Source organism: Lepisma saccharinum, chromosome 11 (assembly GCF_977018435.1).
Source record: "Lepisma saccharinum chromosome 11, izLepSacc3.1, whole genome shotgun sequence".
Classification (NCBI taxonomy): Eukaryota; Metazoa; Arthropoda; class Insecta; order Zygentoma; family Lepismatidae; genus Lepisma; species Lepisma saccharinum.
In genome coordinates, this window is record NC_139239.1 from 40,519,615 (window position 1) to 40,539,835 (window position 20,221).

At 36.1% G+C, this 20,221-nt stretch overlaps 1 protein-coding gene across 2 annotated transcripts in view; it reads left to right on the forward strand.

Moving 5' to 3' along the window:
* The window catches only part of RabGGTb (geranylgeranyl transferase type-2 subunit beta), a 30,471-nt gene extending 10,602 nt beyond the window's left edge, over positions 1–19,869 (forward strand). For both annotated transcript variants that reach the window (XM_083130951.1, XM_083130952.1), the window contains exons 2-6: positions 4,242–4,349; positions 6,701–6,898; positions 9,496–9,654; positions 14,280–14,424; positions 19,312–19,869. In XM_083130951.1, coding sequence (XP_082987077.1) covers positions 4,242–4,349; positions 6,701–6,898; positions 9,496–9,654; positions 14,280–14,424; positions 19,312–19,694 — 993 coding nt within the window. In that variant the 3' untranslated portion in view covers positions 19,695–19,869. The remainder of the gene's footprint in view (positions 1–4,241; positions 4,350–6,700; positions 6,899–9,495; positions 9,655–14,279; positions 14,425–19,311) is intronic.
* The last annotated feature ends 352 nt before the right edge of the window (positions 19,870–20,221 follow it).

Below are 20,221 nucleotides of genomic sequence, written 5' to 3' on the forward strand. Positions count from 1 at the left end.
TTACTTGAGATACACTATATTGCCAATAATGGCTGGACACCCATAGAAATGTGCTTACCTGGAAGTCTAGTGGTGCCAGTACATGGTAGGTCTGCCATTCGTTGCTATCACAGCCTTAACCCTTGAAGGAAAACTTTCCACCAGGTTATGGTAAATGCTGGATGGTAGTTGCTTCCATACCTCCTGCAAAATGGCAAACAGCACGGTGGTCGTCTTTGGGCAGTTTAGCGTGGATTGCAACCGATGCTCTAACTCAGTGATCGCCAAACTGTAGATCACAAGCTACTGGTAGCTTAAAGTGTCATTTCCAGTAGCTCCTGAGGGGGGGTTGGCTAGAATAGACTGTAGATAAGGGGGTCAATATTTGAGTGGCAGAAAGAACTGCTTTTGCGGACAGATGGACAACTGGTTACAATGTCTGTGACAACCTATTTAACCAACCTAACAAATATTGTGGATGTAAATGAGTGTCATCCTTCTCATTAACATGGAAGAAGCAAGATGATGATGATGATGATGATTAGGGGCAAGTTTTTAAATTTTACTGTGCTTTGTAAGAAAAGTATTTTTTGGACTTTCTTTAAGTAATGACACCTTCTGTATGTTGCATAGAAATTAAAAATAATAATTTGATGTGATTTGATTTGACTTTTGTTATTTAGTGTCGATTTTATGCCACTTTTGGCTGATGGCGCCGATGAGGGTGAGTGATGTCATGATGAAATTGATGAAGGGACACATGCTCATGTTGGAATTTGAACCCGAGTGGCATCTTATGCCCGTTTGCACAAACATCAACAAACTTGCGAGTTTGAAAATCCATGGGTCAGGGTAACACTCGAGTTATGATAATTTTCCATTGCACCAGTATGAACGGCATTCAAATCCGCACGAGTCACGAAACCTTGGCTTTACTCTAGGATAGCAGCTAGCCTCAAAGCAAGTGCCTAAACATCATACAGATGGAAGCACGTGATTGGTTACCTATTTCGAGAAGGCATGTTTCCAGATGCATGACAGAAGAAAAGAGGAAGGGTGGCGGTAACGGGACTTTGGTATCTCCGTAAACAGTGACAATGGACTGCCACAAGAAAATTCAAGCACATGATAAAGATGAGGAAAAGTATTTTTGTGAATAAATGTTGATATTGTATTGCAGCTTGCGATCATAGTAAGTAGTTTTACAGTGATGTTTGCAGTAGATTTCGATGTATGCATGTACCTTCACGTAGTATTCACGATCATTTATGGCTAGGACTATTCCATTTTCTCCAGCTAGTGGGTGTATGTTTATGTTTGTATTGCACGTTCAGTTTTAGAAACTCTGTACTGAAGAATGTGCACAGTAAGCATCTGCCAAAGTATATACTTAATAACATACTATATATTTATCACTTTTACATTCGCAGTTTGAGTCTGTTACTTCCCATTTTACATTTATTTAGTTTTGAAATTCTGAAATGATACAATACCGGTTGTGGATGGCAGCCATTACTCCAATGCACGTGGGTTAACTCCGCTTTTACTCACCCATCTTGGAGGGTAACGTTTACTACCCTCATTTTACTCCCAGCTTACCCGGCGTTTCTGTTGGTGCAACAGATAACACTGTCCAACAATGGTTTTGTTAAAAGTAAAATTTCAACGGTTCTTTATGTTTTGCCACCTGCTGATTTTGAAAATGAAGTCAGAAATTGTCAATCACCCACCATTTTATTGTAACAATAAAAATATAATTCTGCATTATTATTGCAGCATGCAGTCCATAATAAGCTGATTGGTAGGCAATATTTAAAATATTTTTATGTCTTTGCTCCAACAATACACTAGTAACTTTAGGCCATTGATGTCTGCATGAATGTAGTGAATTGCATAATGATCCTGATTTTGTGGGAGTGTTTCAACTGAACCTCACTTAATAACTGAAGAGGATCTTAACGATTTAGTTTGAGATCTAGAGTTAAGTAAGGGTAAAGCAGAACTGCTTGCATCGCGATTAAAAGGATGGCATTTATTGGAGAGTGACACTAGAGTTATTTTTTTCCAGTAACGCCAAAAAGGCTTTGCAGATATGTATGCTGAAGATAAGGACCTTGTTTTCTGTTGTAACATCGATGGTCTATTAGAGTGACTAGATATTGTACATAAAAGTGAAGAATGGAGTTTGTTTTTAGACTCTTGGAAAACAAGTTTGAAAGGAGTTGTACTGTACAATGGAAATAAATATCCAAGCATTCCCTTAGCATATTCCTGGGACATGCAGGAAAGTTATGAAAACATGAAACTGTTATCAAATATCCAGTACTGTAAATACTCTTGGCAGATATGTGGAGATTTAAAAGTTATTGCTATACTCTTAGGATTGCAACTACGTTACACCAAATTTTGCTGTTTCCTGTGTAAATAGGACAGCAGAGATAGAAAAAATCATTATGTTAAAAAGAACTGGCCGAAGAGAGAGTCACTCATCGCAGGACAGGAGAATGTTGTTCATCCACCACTTGTAAGTCCAGACAAAATCTTACTGCCTCCTCTCCACATAAAGCTTGGTCTGATGAAGAATTTTGTAAAAGGAATGGACCGTGAGGGTAGTGGATTTATGTTCCTCAAAGAGAAGTTTCCGCGAATTACTGAGGCGAAACTAAAAGAGGGAATATTTGTTGGCCCTCAAATCAGGAAACTAATGAAAGATAATGGTTTTGAAAAGAGCCTAAATGAGCTGGAATTGGCTGCTTGGCAATCTTTGAAGGAAGTAAGCATAAATTTCCTCCGAAACTACAAGTCAGAAAATTACAGAGAACTTGTCAGTAATTTGATTCAGAACTATCATGCTCTGGAGTGTAATATGTCTCTGAAGATACACTTTTCAAGACTCCCACCTCGATTTCTTCCCGCAAAACCTTGGGACAATGAGCGAGGAACATGGAGAACGTTTCCACCAGGAAATTGGTGAAATGGAAAGGCGCTACCAGGGAAAATGGACTCCAAATATGTTGGCACTAAAAGTGATGTTCCTCAGGCAAAGTACAGCCGAAAATCAAGTTAGAAGTCATTCTTGATATGCCATTGTAAATAATATTGCATCGTGTCACTATAAAGCTATATAAGATTTGTATGTACCTGATATTTTGCATGTACCCTGTTACTCAAATTTCATGGGTGATGGAAAAATTCTGTAATTAGATTTGAAATCAGCACATCAAATTCAATTAGAATCACCCACAACTTATCTTTTAACAGACAAAAACTTCAATTTTGTTGGACAGTGTAATCAGCCGATTTGTGGGTTAACTCTGAGTTTACTCTTACTTGCGAGTAAATCGACGTTGGTGCAAACGTTGCTGTAAAAAATTATAACATCTCAAAGTTTTTATGAACCAAGAGGGATCGTAAGAAAGTCATTCTACACTTGGTAGCTTGTCATGTGGGAAGTAGCTCAATGACTTGGTGAATTTGGAGACCTCTGCTTTAACTCATTCCACAGATGTTCAATTGGGTTGAGATCAGGACTCAACTGGCTATCTGAAATCTCATGGATGGATTGCTCGACTCAAATTGATTTGTTTTTGATTTATTTGCTTTATTTTACTTCACTTTTCTGCCACTTTTGGCTAATTGTGAAGATGATGATGAGTGCTGATAATGGATGAAAGGACAGCACACAACACAAGTCCAATAGATGATTATAATAGCCATGGTCCAGATACCAGAGCCTCGCTAGTCTAGAAAATACAGTTCAGGGTGGTAGTGAGGTTGACATTTGGCTGTCTTGAGAAAGGGTCACCCTGAATCAATGGTCACCGATAATCATACACCTTGTTCAGCCTCACTCAGCTCATGTTGTCCACTCATTTTGACTGCTGGCAGCAGTATACACGTCTACAGCACACTCACTGTCCTTCATGAGTCATTCTAGTGGCTCATGATATGTATTGATGACGAATGGCAATTCTTCTTACAGTTCAGAGGGTGTCCGGTAATTATTGGCAATATAGTGTAAGTTACATTGCATCTAATTGGTATCTGACTGGGGTCTCTTAGTAACTGATGAGATATTGATATGCCATCTTGATTTTTTGTGGAATTTCTTTGTAAATTTTTTTTATGTTTGGTCATTCACATTTTCTTTCTTAGTATGATATTTTTGTAAAATGTTAGAAATAATTAAGTTTTTGTGTTCATAATAAGGAATAATAAAGTGTATTCAAGTAATTCATACATTGTGAGTTTTTTTTAAATAGGCAACCCATTTGAAGGATGTTATTTTGCCTGAAGATAGTCCAAAGACGCTTATGCTTCCGAAACATGCAGAGTACATTGCTACTTACAATAACAGAAAGGATAATTATGTAAGTTCCTTCTCTGTGTTCTCATGTACAGTATTTCTGAAGTAATTATAAGGCATATTTGGAAAATAAGAACCATTAGACTATTAAAATATACTTATTTGTTGAAGCATACATTATAACAGCATACTGTTATGATATATATAATAAACGCACCTGCACAATTCTGAAAAATATAAATCACTTTGACTGTCTTAGATAGTTACTTTTGGAACCCATCTTGATAAGAGGTTTCTTAAAATTCAGGAACAGATTGAAATTTCTGAGTGCTAAGCCTAGGCTGAGTGAACCAATTCTTCACTGACGTTGTTGTCTCATTGTGCAAATTCTTTCTATCTTAACTGAATTCTCTGAGCCGGTTCCTCACCACTCTATCCATCATGGCATTTTAACTGCAAACTTTGGATGTCTGGCAATGAATTTTCAGCTGGTGTCACATTTCTTACATTGAATATTTGGATGACAGCATCAGCATCCTTTCTTAAAGAACTGTCCTTTAAAACTGTGACTACTGATAAAGTCGTTTACTTTTAGTACTGCTCTTTATGATGATTGAGCTGAGAACCAGCAATTTTCCAAAAAAATGTTAAGGGTGTGTAACACTAGGCTATAAACTTGCAGAAACTGTATACCAACTTGTAAAATAAACTAGTGAAATACAGCAGGTATGTTAATAAAGCTTGAAAGATTGCTAAAGAATCTTAAGAAAAATTCAGATGAGGTTATTAGCCAAGTGGGGAAGTGTAAAGAAACTGACTCATTTGTCTACAGATTGCAGGTTCGAATTTCATGTGGAATGAACTATTTTTCTAATTTCTGTTAAAGTTTGTCGATATTTATGAGACATGCAATATGAAAACTATACTTGCATTAATTCTTATTACTCATTAATGTTGCTTTCGATTTGTTTTTCCATGTAGTTTCTCTTAAGACTAAATCAGTTCTTACAAAGGCAGTACAGTAGGCATAACAATCCTGTCTCTCTTAATCCTCTAAAAATGTATTTTATCTTCTTTTGTTTTTGTAAACAAAAAATATTTTCCTTTCACAGAAAAACACGTGAGAATGGATAAAGGTTACATAGAAATTTTGTTATGTGTTTGAAGTTTGCAATTACTTTTTGTCTGAAGTTATGACATTTAATAGGTATTTGTGTAACGTTTTTTCAATTTTAAACAACTTGCATATTATATTGGCCACTCTTTTTCATAGTGGTATTTGATGATGTACTTTTTTTTGTTTGTAAAAATGAAATATATTCAATTTATATGTATTTTGTATAACTATGTCAATGTATATTAATTATTTTATGTACAATCTTTTGAGAATATTTTTTAAAAATGTAAAAATAGTATTAAAATGAAGGAAAGGAATAAATACAAGGTGTGAAGAGGAGGCCATTTTGAAAATAATACTTCTTTCTTTTTTTAACATGTTTAAAACAGGTCTGAGCTAAAAAACTGCCACCTTTAACCCATAAGCAAAAGCTTCATCTCCAAATACACAATGGGACTCCTGCCCCTGTACCCATCTGGGGGAAGGGTGGAGTGAACCACAAGTACATTTTTTTTTTCCCAACTGGACACACTGCATCAGAACATCAATGCAAAATTGGCTATCTTCAGAGGCAGCTTTGTTCTGTGAGGAGGGAATACCTAAATTAGTATCCCATTATAATATATGCCTCAATAAATATGAAAATTATGTACGAAAGTAGTATTAAGGAATGGCAATTACGATAAAAGTAAAACTTTGAAAGCACTTTGTCTTTTTTTTTTTAAATAGCTTAATTATACTTCTGAATCCACTTTATTGATAGTATCAGCCATTAGTGGAGCTAAGATAGGCACAGGAACAACAGTGCCACTTGCATTGCTTTTCCAATTCATTCATTCACTGTTTTTATGTATTTGTTACTTAATAACAATAACCCATGGTGTAAAAGTCCTCGAGAGTCAATACCTACCTACCGACTGCCGGTCTGTGAGATCATCCAACCAGTTACGGGATGACGTATGGTCAGCATGACAAGCTCCCAGCTGTTGTAGGTTTTCTATGACCGGGTTTCACTACTCGTTCATAGCTCCCCAATTTCCTCATGATAGTTGGTGGCTACCGGTCCCATACGCTGGATGAAATCTCAGGAGAAAAGTTGTTGCGCTTCCTCCCAGGAGACTCGAACCAGTGCATGTCCCTTACCCTGAGCCCAAAGCCTGATGCCTTAGACAATGGTGACGGTGTAGGATGTATTTTTGGCATACCAACAACAGCTCTTGGGAGACATGTTAGGGATAGTGATATTGTGTAGTGAGAATTCTGTCATTTATTGTAAGTAATATTTTTCTATTTTTTAGGAATATTCTATGACAGAATATCTGAGGATGTCTGGCATCTACTGGGGCTTGACAGCCATTGATTTGATGGGCCACTTAGACAGAATGAATAAGCAGGAAATATTAAAGTTCATAAAAGACTGTCAGGATGAATCTGGAGGTGTAGCAGCAAGTATTGGACATGATCCACATCTTTTGTACACATTAAGTGCAGTACAGGTAGGCAGGAAAAATATTTATTTAACTTACAGAAAATTGTATACGCTTATTTAAACTTTTTTTTTTTTTTTTAATTGTATAGTATTTTCATGAAAATTCTACTGATATTGGTAAACTGTCAATGTAATAACATTACAAGGAATTGTTAATATCCAGATCTCTGGTACAAAGTGGAGGCTAATCTGTGGTAATTTAATGGAAGAATGATTAGGTAAGTTTCTTCCACATAAAAGGTGTGTCATTAGCAGCACACCATGGTGTACAATAGGGATGGTCAGATCTGGATTCTGAAATGTCCAGGTTCTTGGTAATAGTGGATGTGGGTACACCATTTTTTGTTCTGAACCTGGGTACCCAATTTTCAATTCTAAATCTGGGTACCTGATTTTTGGCGAATCTGGGTACATGGTTGTTACTGGATTCCAGTATCTTCAGATCCATGGAAAGAGAAGGGTTCCTGGTTTGATACCCGGTAGAGGCACATAAACTTTGGATCCCACTTTAGTTCCTGTCCCGATTAGCCTTTCTGTGTATAAAGTGGACTTAAAAAGAATAACTCACAAGTCATCTATGTGACATTCGAAAAATTTTACCCATTCTGAATTCATAGTCTAATTCACTTGGAGTACATATTGCACAAGTGCCAAAACCATGAGTGCAAATTGTGACTTTTTCACCTGAGTACATTTTCTGACTACTTTTTGTTGATAGATTCCTCTACTAACTTGAATGAGGTTATAAACAGTTATACATGGTTTCTCATTTTCCAGTGACAACATTTATCCAAATGTAAAACCTGTTTTTTTTCCCCCAGGACTTTGAATGTTAAAATGCTTTTATCTCAAAGTAAGATTTAGCACATTCATGGTTTTGGCTTTGGTAAAATATCAAAGTAGATGTCAATATCCTTGTGACCTCCATTCACATTACACTGACCAATCATCTTCAACAGTTGACATCCATAACATTTCAAATAAAGGTCATACCATATTTGCTTGTCATTAGAGTTGAATGCTACTAAGCCTATCTCACTGATTTAGTTAACCAACAAAGCTGTAGATCCATGATACTCTACATAGTGTTAAGATATGTGGGAGAAAGAACTACATGCTGTACGAAGTGTCTAAGAATAAATAATATTGGAGTAATTTCCACTTACGTTTATTATTAGTTCTGGTACATGTTATTTATTTAAATAGTATTTCCACTGTTTCAAAGTGCCGGCCCCATGGTGGAGTGGCTAGCACATTGTGCTATGACACCAGGAGTCCTGGGTTCCAATCCCGGCCTGGTCATGGATGTTTGTGAGTATGTATTCATCAATTTCATCAGTTCATCACTCATCCCCATCTTCGCAAATTAGCCAAAATCGGCACAAAAAAGCAAAGTAAAATAAATCAAATCAATCAATCAATCATTGTTTGAAAGTCTTCCTCAGTTGAGATAAGGTTGGTAAGTCTGATGTATGTGTGGGCAAAGGTTGGTTTTGATTCTGCTTTTTCCTTCAAGCTAACAAAATTATATATCTTACGTAAGAACTTTGCATTTCTTGAATTGGTGACATTTCAATACGTACTAGTGGTATTTTATCAAGCCATGTGAATAATGAAATAATGAAAGTAACAGTTGCTTTTCTGTACATTTCAACAGTAATGAATAAAATTATGGCTTGTCTTAATTGCAATATTCATATATATATATATATATATATATATATAAAAATCAAATAAGGTAAAAGGAAACACTCACCGGACAGTAGGAAAATTCAAAATTTTCGCCAACTTCCGGTTCCGTCTTCTGTTTCTTCTCACACCGATGATGCTATAAATTAGCGAAAATTTTGAATTTTCCTACTGTCCGGTGAGTGTTTCCTTTTACCTTATTTGATTTTTACTTAGCCCTTTTGGCCCTCCTTGCTTTTATCCATTATATATATATGCTATTAGCAAATGTTTTGTAGGACCTCCCCAATGGCACAGTGGTCGTGTCGTTGCCTTGTAATCAAGGGGTCCCGGGTTTGATACGCCAGTGGAGGCACATAGTGGTTCGGATCCCACTTTAAACTGTAGGCCCAGTTCCGATTAGCCTTAGTGTGCATAAAGTGGACTTAAAACACCAACTTCAAGTATAAAAGTGTATTTTGAATATTCACACCTCTATGTATACCTGATATATAAACATGCGAGGTTTATTATATTTTTAACAAAAATTAGTGTAAGTTTTTGATTGGCATGTGTAAAAAAATAAAAAAGGTTACAGTTCATGCATGCAACATGATATATAAGTTATAACTTATCTACAATAAAGTAACTAAAAAGTACTTTTTTTTTTAACCAAAGTGACTCCGTAACTTTTGATCTAGATTCAGAACTAGATTAATCAAAAATATTTAAAATTACATCTACACAAGGAAAATCAATAAAATTACTGGTTAGGATTTATTAAAAATATTCTTTTGCTTGGGCAATAATACTAAATTATTATTATTATTATTATTATTATTATTTGGAAAACTTGCATGGATTTATTACATATTACTGTAAGAAATGTATGTTAATCATGTTTTGTGTTTTCCTAATGTTGAGTAATCTTTCCAGATCCTCACCATGTATGATGCAGTTGACGTCATTGATGTTGATAAGCTGGTGAATTATGTGAAATCCCTTCAACAAGAAGACGGAAGCTTCATTGGAGACAAATGGGGGGAAGTAGACACCAGATTTTCATTCTGTGCAGTGGCTTGTCTAGCTTTACTGGTAAGTTTGTTTCTGAAGAGAGTATGTTTTATTAAAATGTTGTGGTGGTGAATTTGCTGTGTATGATACGTGGTTCTATTTTCCTACTACAAATATACTGGGTGTTTCAGTGGGGAAGTTCAACTTTTTAATTAGATGCATCTTCTGTGGACATAGTGGTGTGGTAGTTACATATTATTGCACTCAAATGCCACTTGAAATGTTGGGAATTCGTTACAGATAATGACAGATTTTGAGGGACATCTGGAACAAGGGCATACCAATGTCATTTGTTGCTGTATAGAGTAAATTGCAACATTTCACATGGCATTTGGGTGCAATTATTATATATCAGTGTCACTGTAACGACAAAAGTTGAACCTAATTAAAAAGTGAATCTTCATACTGAAACACCCTGTACTATCATTTGAACAAAACATCAACTTCGTAAACTTTCATGCGGTATTATATTTGCAGTTAATTCCTTCTTATACAGTGCTTTCATAATTAATTTCTACAAACGTACATTGTTTAAATGTTGAAAATTTTGTGAACATAAATCACATATTTCAATCAAAGACACTTGTCTCATGCCGTATATTTTCTTCTTGATTTTTATTTTATTAAAACTAAACAAGCCACACCAAAACTTTAGTGGTGCTTTGTGGATGAGGCATAATGGAATGAATCTGAGGAAGAAACAATTCTGACTCTAACTTCAGGGTGTCTACTAGTCTGGAAATCCTGGAAAGACAGGAAAATTGGCTGTTTTTCTGGAAAAAGTCAATATTTTTGTACTAGTGCACTAAAGGTAGCTTTTTGAACAATGAAAGAAATGATGGACATGCAAGAAATTGTTGTTATTGTTGATAAACTATATTTCAGTTTGATATACTGAGTATTACCAGTAGTTATAGTAAAAATTGTATATAAATTTTTAACTATTGTCATGCAGAAATTACTACAATATTGGAGTTTACCACTTTCTTGTTGCTATTTTTGGTATGTGTTTGGTAGATTGTTAATAATTATGTATTATGTATGCAATAATTTGTTTTTTTATAAGTGATAATTCTTTTTTTAATCATTAGCCAATACATGGCTAGTATCACATAAAAACCCATCCCTGATACTTGCTTCATATCCAACAATCAATTACTGTTGATTGATTGAATTGCTTTATTTTACTTCGCTTATTGTGACAATTTGGCTAATTTGTGAAGATGAGGATGAGTGATATGATGAAATTGATGAATGGACACTCCCAAAGATCCATGCCCAGGCCAGGATTCGAACCCGGATCCCTGGTGTCGTAGCGCAATGTGCTAACCACTCTGTCACGGGGTACAGCAATTAGTGTTGAGCTTTCCATGTCATTATTATTCCAGTACTTGGTTAAGTGGGATTCTATTGATAAGTGTTCAGCTAAAATATTTTAATTTTCTACCATACATGTTCATCAACATCCTTCACCATTTCCTGCCTCTGCCTGGGTCGGCATAGAAGTCAAGCCTCTATTTTCTTCCACCACTCCTCTCTTTCCACGGTGTTCCAATCTTGTCCCATTCTCCTAACACTCTGCTATCTGCTCTTTCCATCAACATCTTGGTCTTTCCCTTGGCCTTATTCCCACTTCTTGTGCATTGTAAGCTCTTACTGGTAGTCTATCTGCATCTATCCTCTTCATGTGTCCGAACCATTTCATCTGTGCCAGATCTATCCTGTTCTGAAGCTTCATCACACCCACTGTCTGTCGGATCTCCTCATTCCTTATTCTATCCCTTCTAGTCTTCCCCAGTATACTCCTTAAACATTTCGTCTCCACTGCCTGCATCTTTTTTTTGTCTCGCTGTCATTGTCCAAGTCTCTGCTCTATACATAATTATTGGCACATAGTATGTGTTATATATTACCTTATTGCATTTCATAGGTACATCCCTGTTCCATATTAATCTTCGAACGCTTTGATATAGTCCACCACCCATTTGTCCTCTTCTATTTACCTCTTCATTTATTCCTCCACTTCTCTCAATTATGCTTCCTAGATATTTGAAGCTCTCCACTACCCTCAACTCTTCCATGTTCATGTACACTAATGATTTGGTCTGGAAAATTTTGTTTCTTGCTTTGGGAAAACCTGGAACTTTGTTTTTATGAAATTGTAGACACCCTGAACTTGTACTTGATTGGTGAAAATGGATGCCTTATTTTTTTTTAATGTTTACCTCTGTGTTACATTTTTTTAATACTTGACACAATTGTGAAGCTAAGCTGCTAACTCACTCTCTGGCACCAAGGGTCTTTAAATGAAATTATCCTAAAATTCATGAAAATATATTTTCTTTCTTAAGAGCAACAAAAGTTGAAAATTTTGATTGATTTATGTTGTACACACCATAAATATTAATTGAGAATAAATGCAAGCATATGTCATACCTTTTTAGTAATTTTACTAGTTTTTCTTTGCGTGATAATCACGGTAACACTTTTTTCTACTATACCACAGCGTGGGGAAAAAGGGCTCAGTGAACCAAAAATATTCTATTTCTGGACGTTTATCAATTCCTGTCAAGAACAAGAATCCTGAGAATCATTTGTTGTGACATCTTTGTATTGGGATCTCTGAAATTTGGAGTTAATGATTGTGTACTCAAATACTGATGTGCATACCAATTTGGGTTGGTAGTAATGTGACATATGAGATTTTTTTTGTCCAAAAAATAATTGCAAATGTTGAAATGAATTATTTATGTTTGTGAGTTTTGATTCCAGAATGTCCCGTAAAAAGGATAATTGTAGGCACAGTGTTACTATTTGCCAAAATAATGGCAGCATCAGGCACTGGGGGGGGGGGGGATTTTCACATCATCTGTCACTTCCATTTGATCTATTGTAAGGTATTTCATCTTTCATATCATCAAGTCCAGGAATAAACATTTTATTTTCACTCTTTTTGTCAGCACAAATTTCATCACTACTTTTTCAAACTCTTGTGAGGATCTGCTGCTTTTTCTTACAAGATGCCTTTGTTCTGTCCTGCGGTGAGCATGCTAACACAAGAACAAGAACAACAATATGGAACTTTTTCTTCTCGATAATGACTCAGCTGGTCCCAAGGTCACACTACACAGTAACGATTTTGCAATCATATGTTCAGTTGCTATGCAGAGGGAGCACAGAACAAGCATGTGTATGAGGACATCAAAACACTCCCACACCACGTAATTGTTAGGATCTTTTTGGCACATAACATGCCGATGTCAGGGAAAGTGTTAAAACATCGTTTGGATGTTGGAGGGGAGAGTGCAAATGTAAAGTTAAATTATATGTACTTTCCAATGTATTTATAAGAAGTAAAAAATCAAGATTTTCCATGGCATTCACTGGACAAGACTATTAAAAGAAATGTTCAAACAAAATTAGGATTTTTGAGTGTAAAATATTAACTTTAAAAACAATTCAATTTTTGATACATTTATTTTTACCTGAGTGTGAAAATTCAGTGATGGGTGCCAGTTATACGAAGTATTCTACGATGGAAAAAACTAACTTTAAAATTGATTTATCTTAATTTTCAATTGATTAAATGTGAACATTTCTTAAAGGATAAATGCTACCTTGACTCAAATGCTTCTTTAGTTGAGCAGTAAATGCTTTCAGATTCTAAAAGTTGGGAAGAGTGATTGCTTGCCTCATGGCCCTGATGACAGTGCATAGCCAGAAAAAAAGTTTGCTGTCGATAAGCTAGGTAGGTCTTTGGAAATTTGCAAGGCCTGTAGATAGCTGTGGACTTAGATGCACGGAGCAGCAGAACCTAGGCACATGAGTCTTACTTTTGGCTCGGTGACCAGATAAGTAGGATAAATTGCCCCATTTGTGTAGCTGCCTTTATATTGAATGGAAGTATTTGCAAAAAACAATGCTGTTTACTTCATGCAGGATTATTGCTATTCTTGTAATGTAGCGATGTATTTCGATGTTTTGTGCGTTTACAGAAAATTGCCGTGTATAGGTTTTGCACTTGTTTCTTTGTATTTCAGTATTTTTCGTCCCTTTTCTGCCACTTTGAGCTTATTGCAACAATGAGGAAAGGTGATGATTACATGAAATGGATAAAGGAACACGTACAGTGAACACCCGTGCTCAGGCTGGGAACTTTCAGTGACAAGATCAAAAGTCAACCACTTAATATTTTTGGCACTGAGCCAGCTGCTTTTTCACTTGATTAGTGTTTTGCTTGATTTGATTTAGTTTGTCTGTAGCAGTTTTGGCTAATCGCAACAAGTTTCATATTTTGTAGGATACCGTGCTTCTCATGGATGTTGCCTGCAGAGTATCTCACAAATTTAATTTTTAGCAAAGTTACTTCATTTTACAAACAAAACAAATAGAGTGAAACCTTGATTAAGTTTTTCAGGGGACCAAACTGAAAGAAAACTTAAAATGCGGGGAAAATGTAAACTCGAGGAAAATTTTATAACATTTCGCTATGTCGGGACCATCAAGCTTGAATGTTCAATGCGGGAAAATGTAAGAATCGGAATTTCACTGTATCATGGTTCACTTGCAGTGCAAACTACAACTGATGTTATCCCTTCAAGAATGTTTAAGTAACATCAGTATTTACTGAATTTATTATATTTTAGGGCAAAATGGCAGCCATTAATGTGGAGAAAGCTGTGAAGTTTGTTGTCTCCTGCATGAATTTTGATGGAGGTTTCGGCTCAAGACCAGGATCTGAAAGTCATTCAGGGCTTATATATTGCTGTGTAGGAATGCTCTCAATCACAGGTAATTTTTCTCCATTGGAATACATAAGTATGGTACTGTAATGTGTTTTAATGTCATATTTGCATCTGCAAGTTAAGTGAATTGAAATAGACACTGACTTTGTTCTTACATATTTTAGTACCCAGCAGTATCTGTAAACTTGTCCTTCAACTCACTGCATGAACAAAGGAGCCAAAGATTTCAAATCATCTGCAGTTTGAACCTGAAAATTTGATCCGTGTATCTATGGAATAAATTTCGACAACTGCTCGCACCAGATACAGATTTTAAATTATGACACAATTTGTAGATAACACAATTATTGATAAGTTCAGAATATACAATAATATATTCATGCACACTCTGTGTCTTGTCCCAAACTGTATCCAAGGTTTGGAACAAGACACACAGTCTACGGCTCTGGCTACGGCTACGGGATGTGCGATGTTCGAGTCTCCTTGGGGAAGTTTAAAACTTTTCTCATGAGATTTCACCCTGTGTATGGAACCGGTGGCCACTTGGGGAGCTACAAATGAGTAGCATAACCCGGTCATGAAAACCTACACGAAGACCACACGTCACACCGTAACTGGTTGCATGACCTCCCACCTCAGGTGAGTGAGTGAGTAGAACTAGGTGGGAGTGAGGCCGGTAGTCGGTAGGGCTCAATGGGCTGTTGCACCATAGGTAATTACACTCTGTGTCTTTTAAGTTCAGCTTATGATTTTAAAGTCACCAAATAACACACAGTGTTCATGTACAATAAATATAATTCCGTCATAAAGTTATTAATAGGGAACGGAACTTTATGTGCGAAAAAACTCAGAAATATTTATTTTTTATGTGTCAAAAATGTTGAAAATATGTTATAAAAACAGGAAAATATGTGACAAAAATAATAAACATTTGGTAACAAAAACAAAATATTACATGCATTTTAAACACCTGAAATCAGTTTCTAAATGCTTACCTCTTAGCGAGCTATTTTTTGGGAGAGTTGCAGTGGATCACCATAGTCTTCTTTCCAAATTCTCCATTGTAAATCTGTGACGATTATCTCTAAAAAGCATCTTATATTGTGAGAAAGATCGCTCCACGTCACAAAAACAATTCTTGCACATTTGAAGCACGAAATGTCACTAACGCTGAAGTTTTCCAAAGCTTCCTCTTCCTCTACTTTACCTTCCAAAACACGTGCAATTTAGCACAAAGTTTGAAAACCTTGTTTTTCCCAAAAAAATGTATGTACATTTAGACATTAACACTTGTGCATTAGATCCAGTGAGTTCTTTCAGTTTCATTTCTACTATACGGACTTCACCCACGGAAGCTGCAAAAGAGTTCGCGGACTTTTCAAGCTTTCGTATGGAATTAGTGAGAAAGGACAGGTTTGTTGAGATGTATGCCAATTCAACTTTTAAGGAAGTGCAGAATGTCTATAGACTTCTATATGTGTCTTCTTTGTCGAGATCATTTACAACAGATACAAGTTTTTTAAGTTCTGCTCATAATATATGAAAGAGGTGCGGAGAATAAACATTTTTCCTTCGAGGATTTCGTGGTAGCTGAAGTCAATGAGTGATTTTATGCATTTAAAGTGAAAATTCGCAAAATATGTATTTACATACGAAAAACTGGAAAAGATGTGTTTTTATGTAAAATAAAATTTGCTGAGTTGACATATAAGGCTATGATCAGAATTTTGGCAAAAACGAGGGTCTCTATATTATCGCAGAAAAAACATTTATTTACCTAAAGTTCCGTTCCCTAGTTATTACGAAGTGTATTTGGAAAATAGGCCATTTGTAAATAATTGTATTTAGATTTTACATGTGCAAGCTGAGTTGTCTCATTTATTACCAAGCCAGAGGCTCTTTTACAAGTACAAAACGTCATGGTTGTATATTATTCTGCGCATTGAACATGTTTCAAAATGATCGAGCATCCAGCCAAATCTGGAATGTAAGGGGTCACCTTTTGAGAAGGCACCTAAAACTCAATCTCACTTCTGTATAGTACACCCCAGTAACTGCTATGATGCAGGCCAACGAGGCTCTTGCATCTGGATCTACAATCAATATTATCTTCTGTATGGCTGTATGTTGTCTTATGTTTTGTTCTTATATGTGCCGAGTGCCTCTTTACTGTCTCAGCTTTTAACGTAGGTAAGGAGATTTTTAGTCGTCAGAGACATGTATTGATTTTAGTTATGGTAAGGGCTGATTCCTCTATAATATAACAGGGCAAATAGCCTAAGTGCTGATGCACCAAAAATTTTGATTTCTTTCATTCATCCAACTTGAAATCCATTTTTGAATATTAAGGAATTTGGAACCAGATGATATTCACCAACATCTGGTGAGGTTTAAGATTAAAATGCTATGTATAATGGAAATGAGTCTCAGAATTCAGTGAAAGTTACAAGAATATGGAAGACAAGGTATGAAAAGACCAGCCTTCTGTACTATGTATTTATGCTGCACGTGATGGATGCTAAGTTTTGTTGGGAGAGATTATTAATTACAATTATTAGTTTTCATGCATTTCTTACAAATTCTGAGATTAAGATTTTGTACATGAATATTTTAAGTATAATGCTGTAGAGGGCTCCTGCATATCCAGATGGTTGGTAATCTCACATTTGGTGATTACAGGCTCGATTGCCAGTGGGACCCTACTAAATTTTGATGTCGACCCTTTATTATGAGGACAGTTGGGGAGCTACTCTTAAGGAAGTCGCAGACTCAAAGTCTCGAAAGTCAGAAAACAACAATGGTGGAACTCAATGTATAATCACGCATCACCTAATAAAAGGCTGCTTCTTTAACCCTGGTCCTCAGGGGAGAGTTGCACCATGGAGTGTAGTTTAGTTTATTCTGTAACAAATCAGGATATTTGAACACAACAAATTAGACCGTTCAACATATTTTTGAGAGCTTAGAGCAAAAATCTATCCTTCATTGTTGTCATAGTCAGTATTGTAATTGTAGTCCAAGACATTCTATTGATGACAATGCAAAATTATAAAATTATGTTATTTAAAATAAGAGTATGGTTCAGTGAACAGCGAAGTGCGGAAAATATGTTGTGGCTTTTTCATGATTGGCATATATGGGATAATTTTTTAGTAGAATCATGCTATTTGGTGCAGACATGTACCACACCAATAGATAGTTAAGGTCGTAACCCTCAAAATATATTTTGTGCGATTTATAATGGTGGCCCTTTTAAAACATAGAGGATATAACTTTTATGAATTCATAATTTCCTGCATTATGCTCAATTCGGTGGAATTTGTTAAAATGGCATTTCTCCAAAATTTAACCTTAAAATTAGTATTTTACATTTTTTTTTAAAAAATGCATTAAATTGAATAAGAGAAGCATATTAATGTTAAATGCTAGATTATATTCTAGGGTTCTCGGAGCAACACAACTAGTTTGAGTTTTTCAGTTACAGCCATATTAATATTTACCTTTTTAGTGAGATGGTTGAATAGGGGAGCATGAATGTGCTGATTATCTGTACATAGTGGTTACAAATTTTTTGCTTCCAGTTGATGCAGACTTGTGTTTTTATGAATATTGTTGGATGTTGCTGCTTTTGTGAATTACTATGGTAGCATCTTTGTATGTACTGCATGTGATGTAATCAACCATGAATGCACATTTTTATCACATGAATCATGATAACATCAAAGAGTTTTGTACAGGTTATAATGTAGGTTCGATCTCCAGTAGGAACTCCAAAATTTCTGTGTTTATCCAGCATCGTGAGGACACTAGGTGAGCTGCTTGAAATCGTATGTTGAAATCCAGATTATGGTGGCAATGTGATTGGATGTGCTGATCGCATGCCTTCTTCTCAATTCCCTTTTGCTGTTAAACGTTGTTTTTTTAAAATCTATTTATTATTAATTTTTCCATCCAAGGCTAGTTTTTGGATTTCTGACGTTGTTTTCCCTTTCTTTCTTCCAATCCCTTCCACATACTCGTCCCACTGAATATGTCACTGGGATAGTAAACAAGAGGGAACTGAGAGTTGTCTCAATGTTTTACACCTTTATCTATCCTGAATTCATTTGATCTTTTCCTGGCAAGTAAAAGTATTCCTTGTACTTTCTTGTATACAATTTGTATTCTCTGTATAAGTGAGGGAGATGTTCCAGTTCTTACAAGTGCTGTCACTGGTACTGTCAAAAGTTGCCTTGTAACTCACTAACTTCAAGTACATTATTTTTTGTATTTTTAAATTTTATCAGCTATTTTGGTTTCTTTGCCTGTCAAAGATGTAATGTTCCATGTACCAAATGTTATTATCCTCTCCTTGCCTTGTTGCCTCCTCTAATTTGGTCTGTATTCTGTCCTTTGACTTCTGTGAATACCATAATTTCACTCGGCGTGATTTACTTTACGCCAGCCTAGTCTAATGGAGGAGCTGCATCCTTTTGGCTTCTAGGCTTGTCAGATTTTCTTTCGGTGTTGCATTTGCTAGCCTTTAAAAATCCCTCTTCCATCTGCATGGAATGGAAGCAGTTCCTCAATGCTTAACTGTAGTAAGATCGAGTTGCCTCTTATGCCTTGCTGAAGGACTTGTTCTGCACCACATCTGCCTTTGAGGACTTCACCAGAACCGTGGCAAGGAATCTCTATGAACTGGTGCCAACTGGATCAAGGTTTTTAAAGAGGTGTTACACCTTGAGGTTCGTCCACCTTCTCTTCCATTGAAATGACCATCCATCTTCTGACGTTGAAGCTGTGATCAGTAGGTTGCTTCTTAGTCTGACTCCTCGCTAGCATGCTCGACATGGGAGACCCTACTGGTAGCTATGCTACCACCGGTATAGCCTAGTGGATCATGAGAGTTTGCAAGTCCCACCACCAACTAGTGCAATTGCATTTATTTCAGGCCACTTACATCATGTGAATGCAGACCTCCTGGGGTGGTGGCTCTGTGAACGTCAGCTTCCTTCAGGTGGTTTGAATGGTCGTCCGGAGAAACTGCCAGATGTGTGCTATTCGTGGTGGGTCCTTGCATCCCTCAGCATCCTGGGACGACTGCATTGGATAGACAAGGACCATTTAGTGAACTTTATTTTGGCATGCCAAGACTCGGATGGTGGCTTCAGCGACAGACCTGGAGATCTGCCGGACCCTTTCCACACTTTGTTTGGCTTGGCAGCATTGTCCTTGTTAGGAGACACTTCCGTGAAAACAGTGAACCCCACATTTTGCATGCCACAATATGTGATTGACAGAATAGGATTGAGACCTCAAAGACTTTCAACGTGATAAATTGTTAATAAATGTTGAAGTATTAGTCGGAAAACCCCTGTAAAACTCAGTTTGTACATAATTGTTATTTTTGACACACAACTTCTGCTATTATCATAGGTCAAAGAGAAGTAATTTTGAAAGTGCACAGTTAACGGTAGTTTTGGAGTGCTTAAGGATGTAAAGACTGAATCCTGAATGAAAAAATTCAGAGGATTTATATTGATCTAATTGGCTCTTTTTTTCCTTCATATTTCAGTAACAACATATTTAACTTATTACTCATTGCAGCAAAGTACTGCACATCTCAAGCACTGTGTGTTTATGTAATAAATGTAATTTATCAAAATGCCAAAATACTCTCATGATTAATCAAGGAGTCACTGGCGGAGACCTATTGCGCAGTGGATCAGATCCCATAAAGTGGACTTAAACAAACTTTTTGACTTTGCTCCATCGTTAATGAAATAATGTCCTGTTCTAACTATTCCAAATGTAACAACAGAAGTAGTTTCCAATAGTTGCAATTTTTTTCACATAAACAT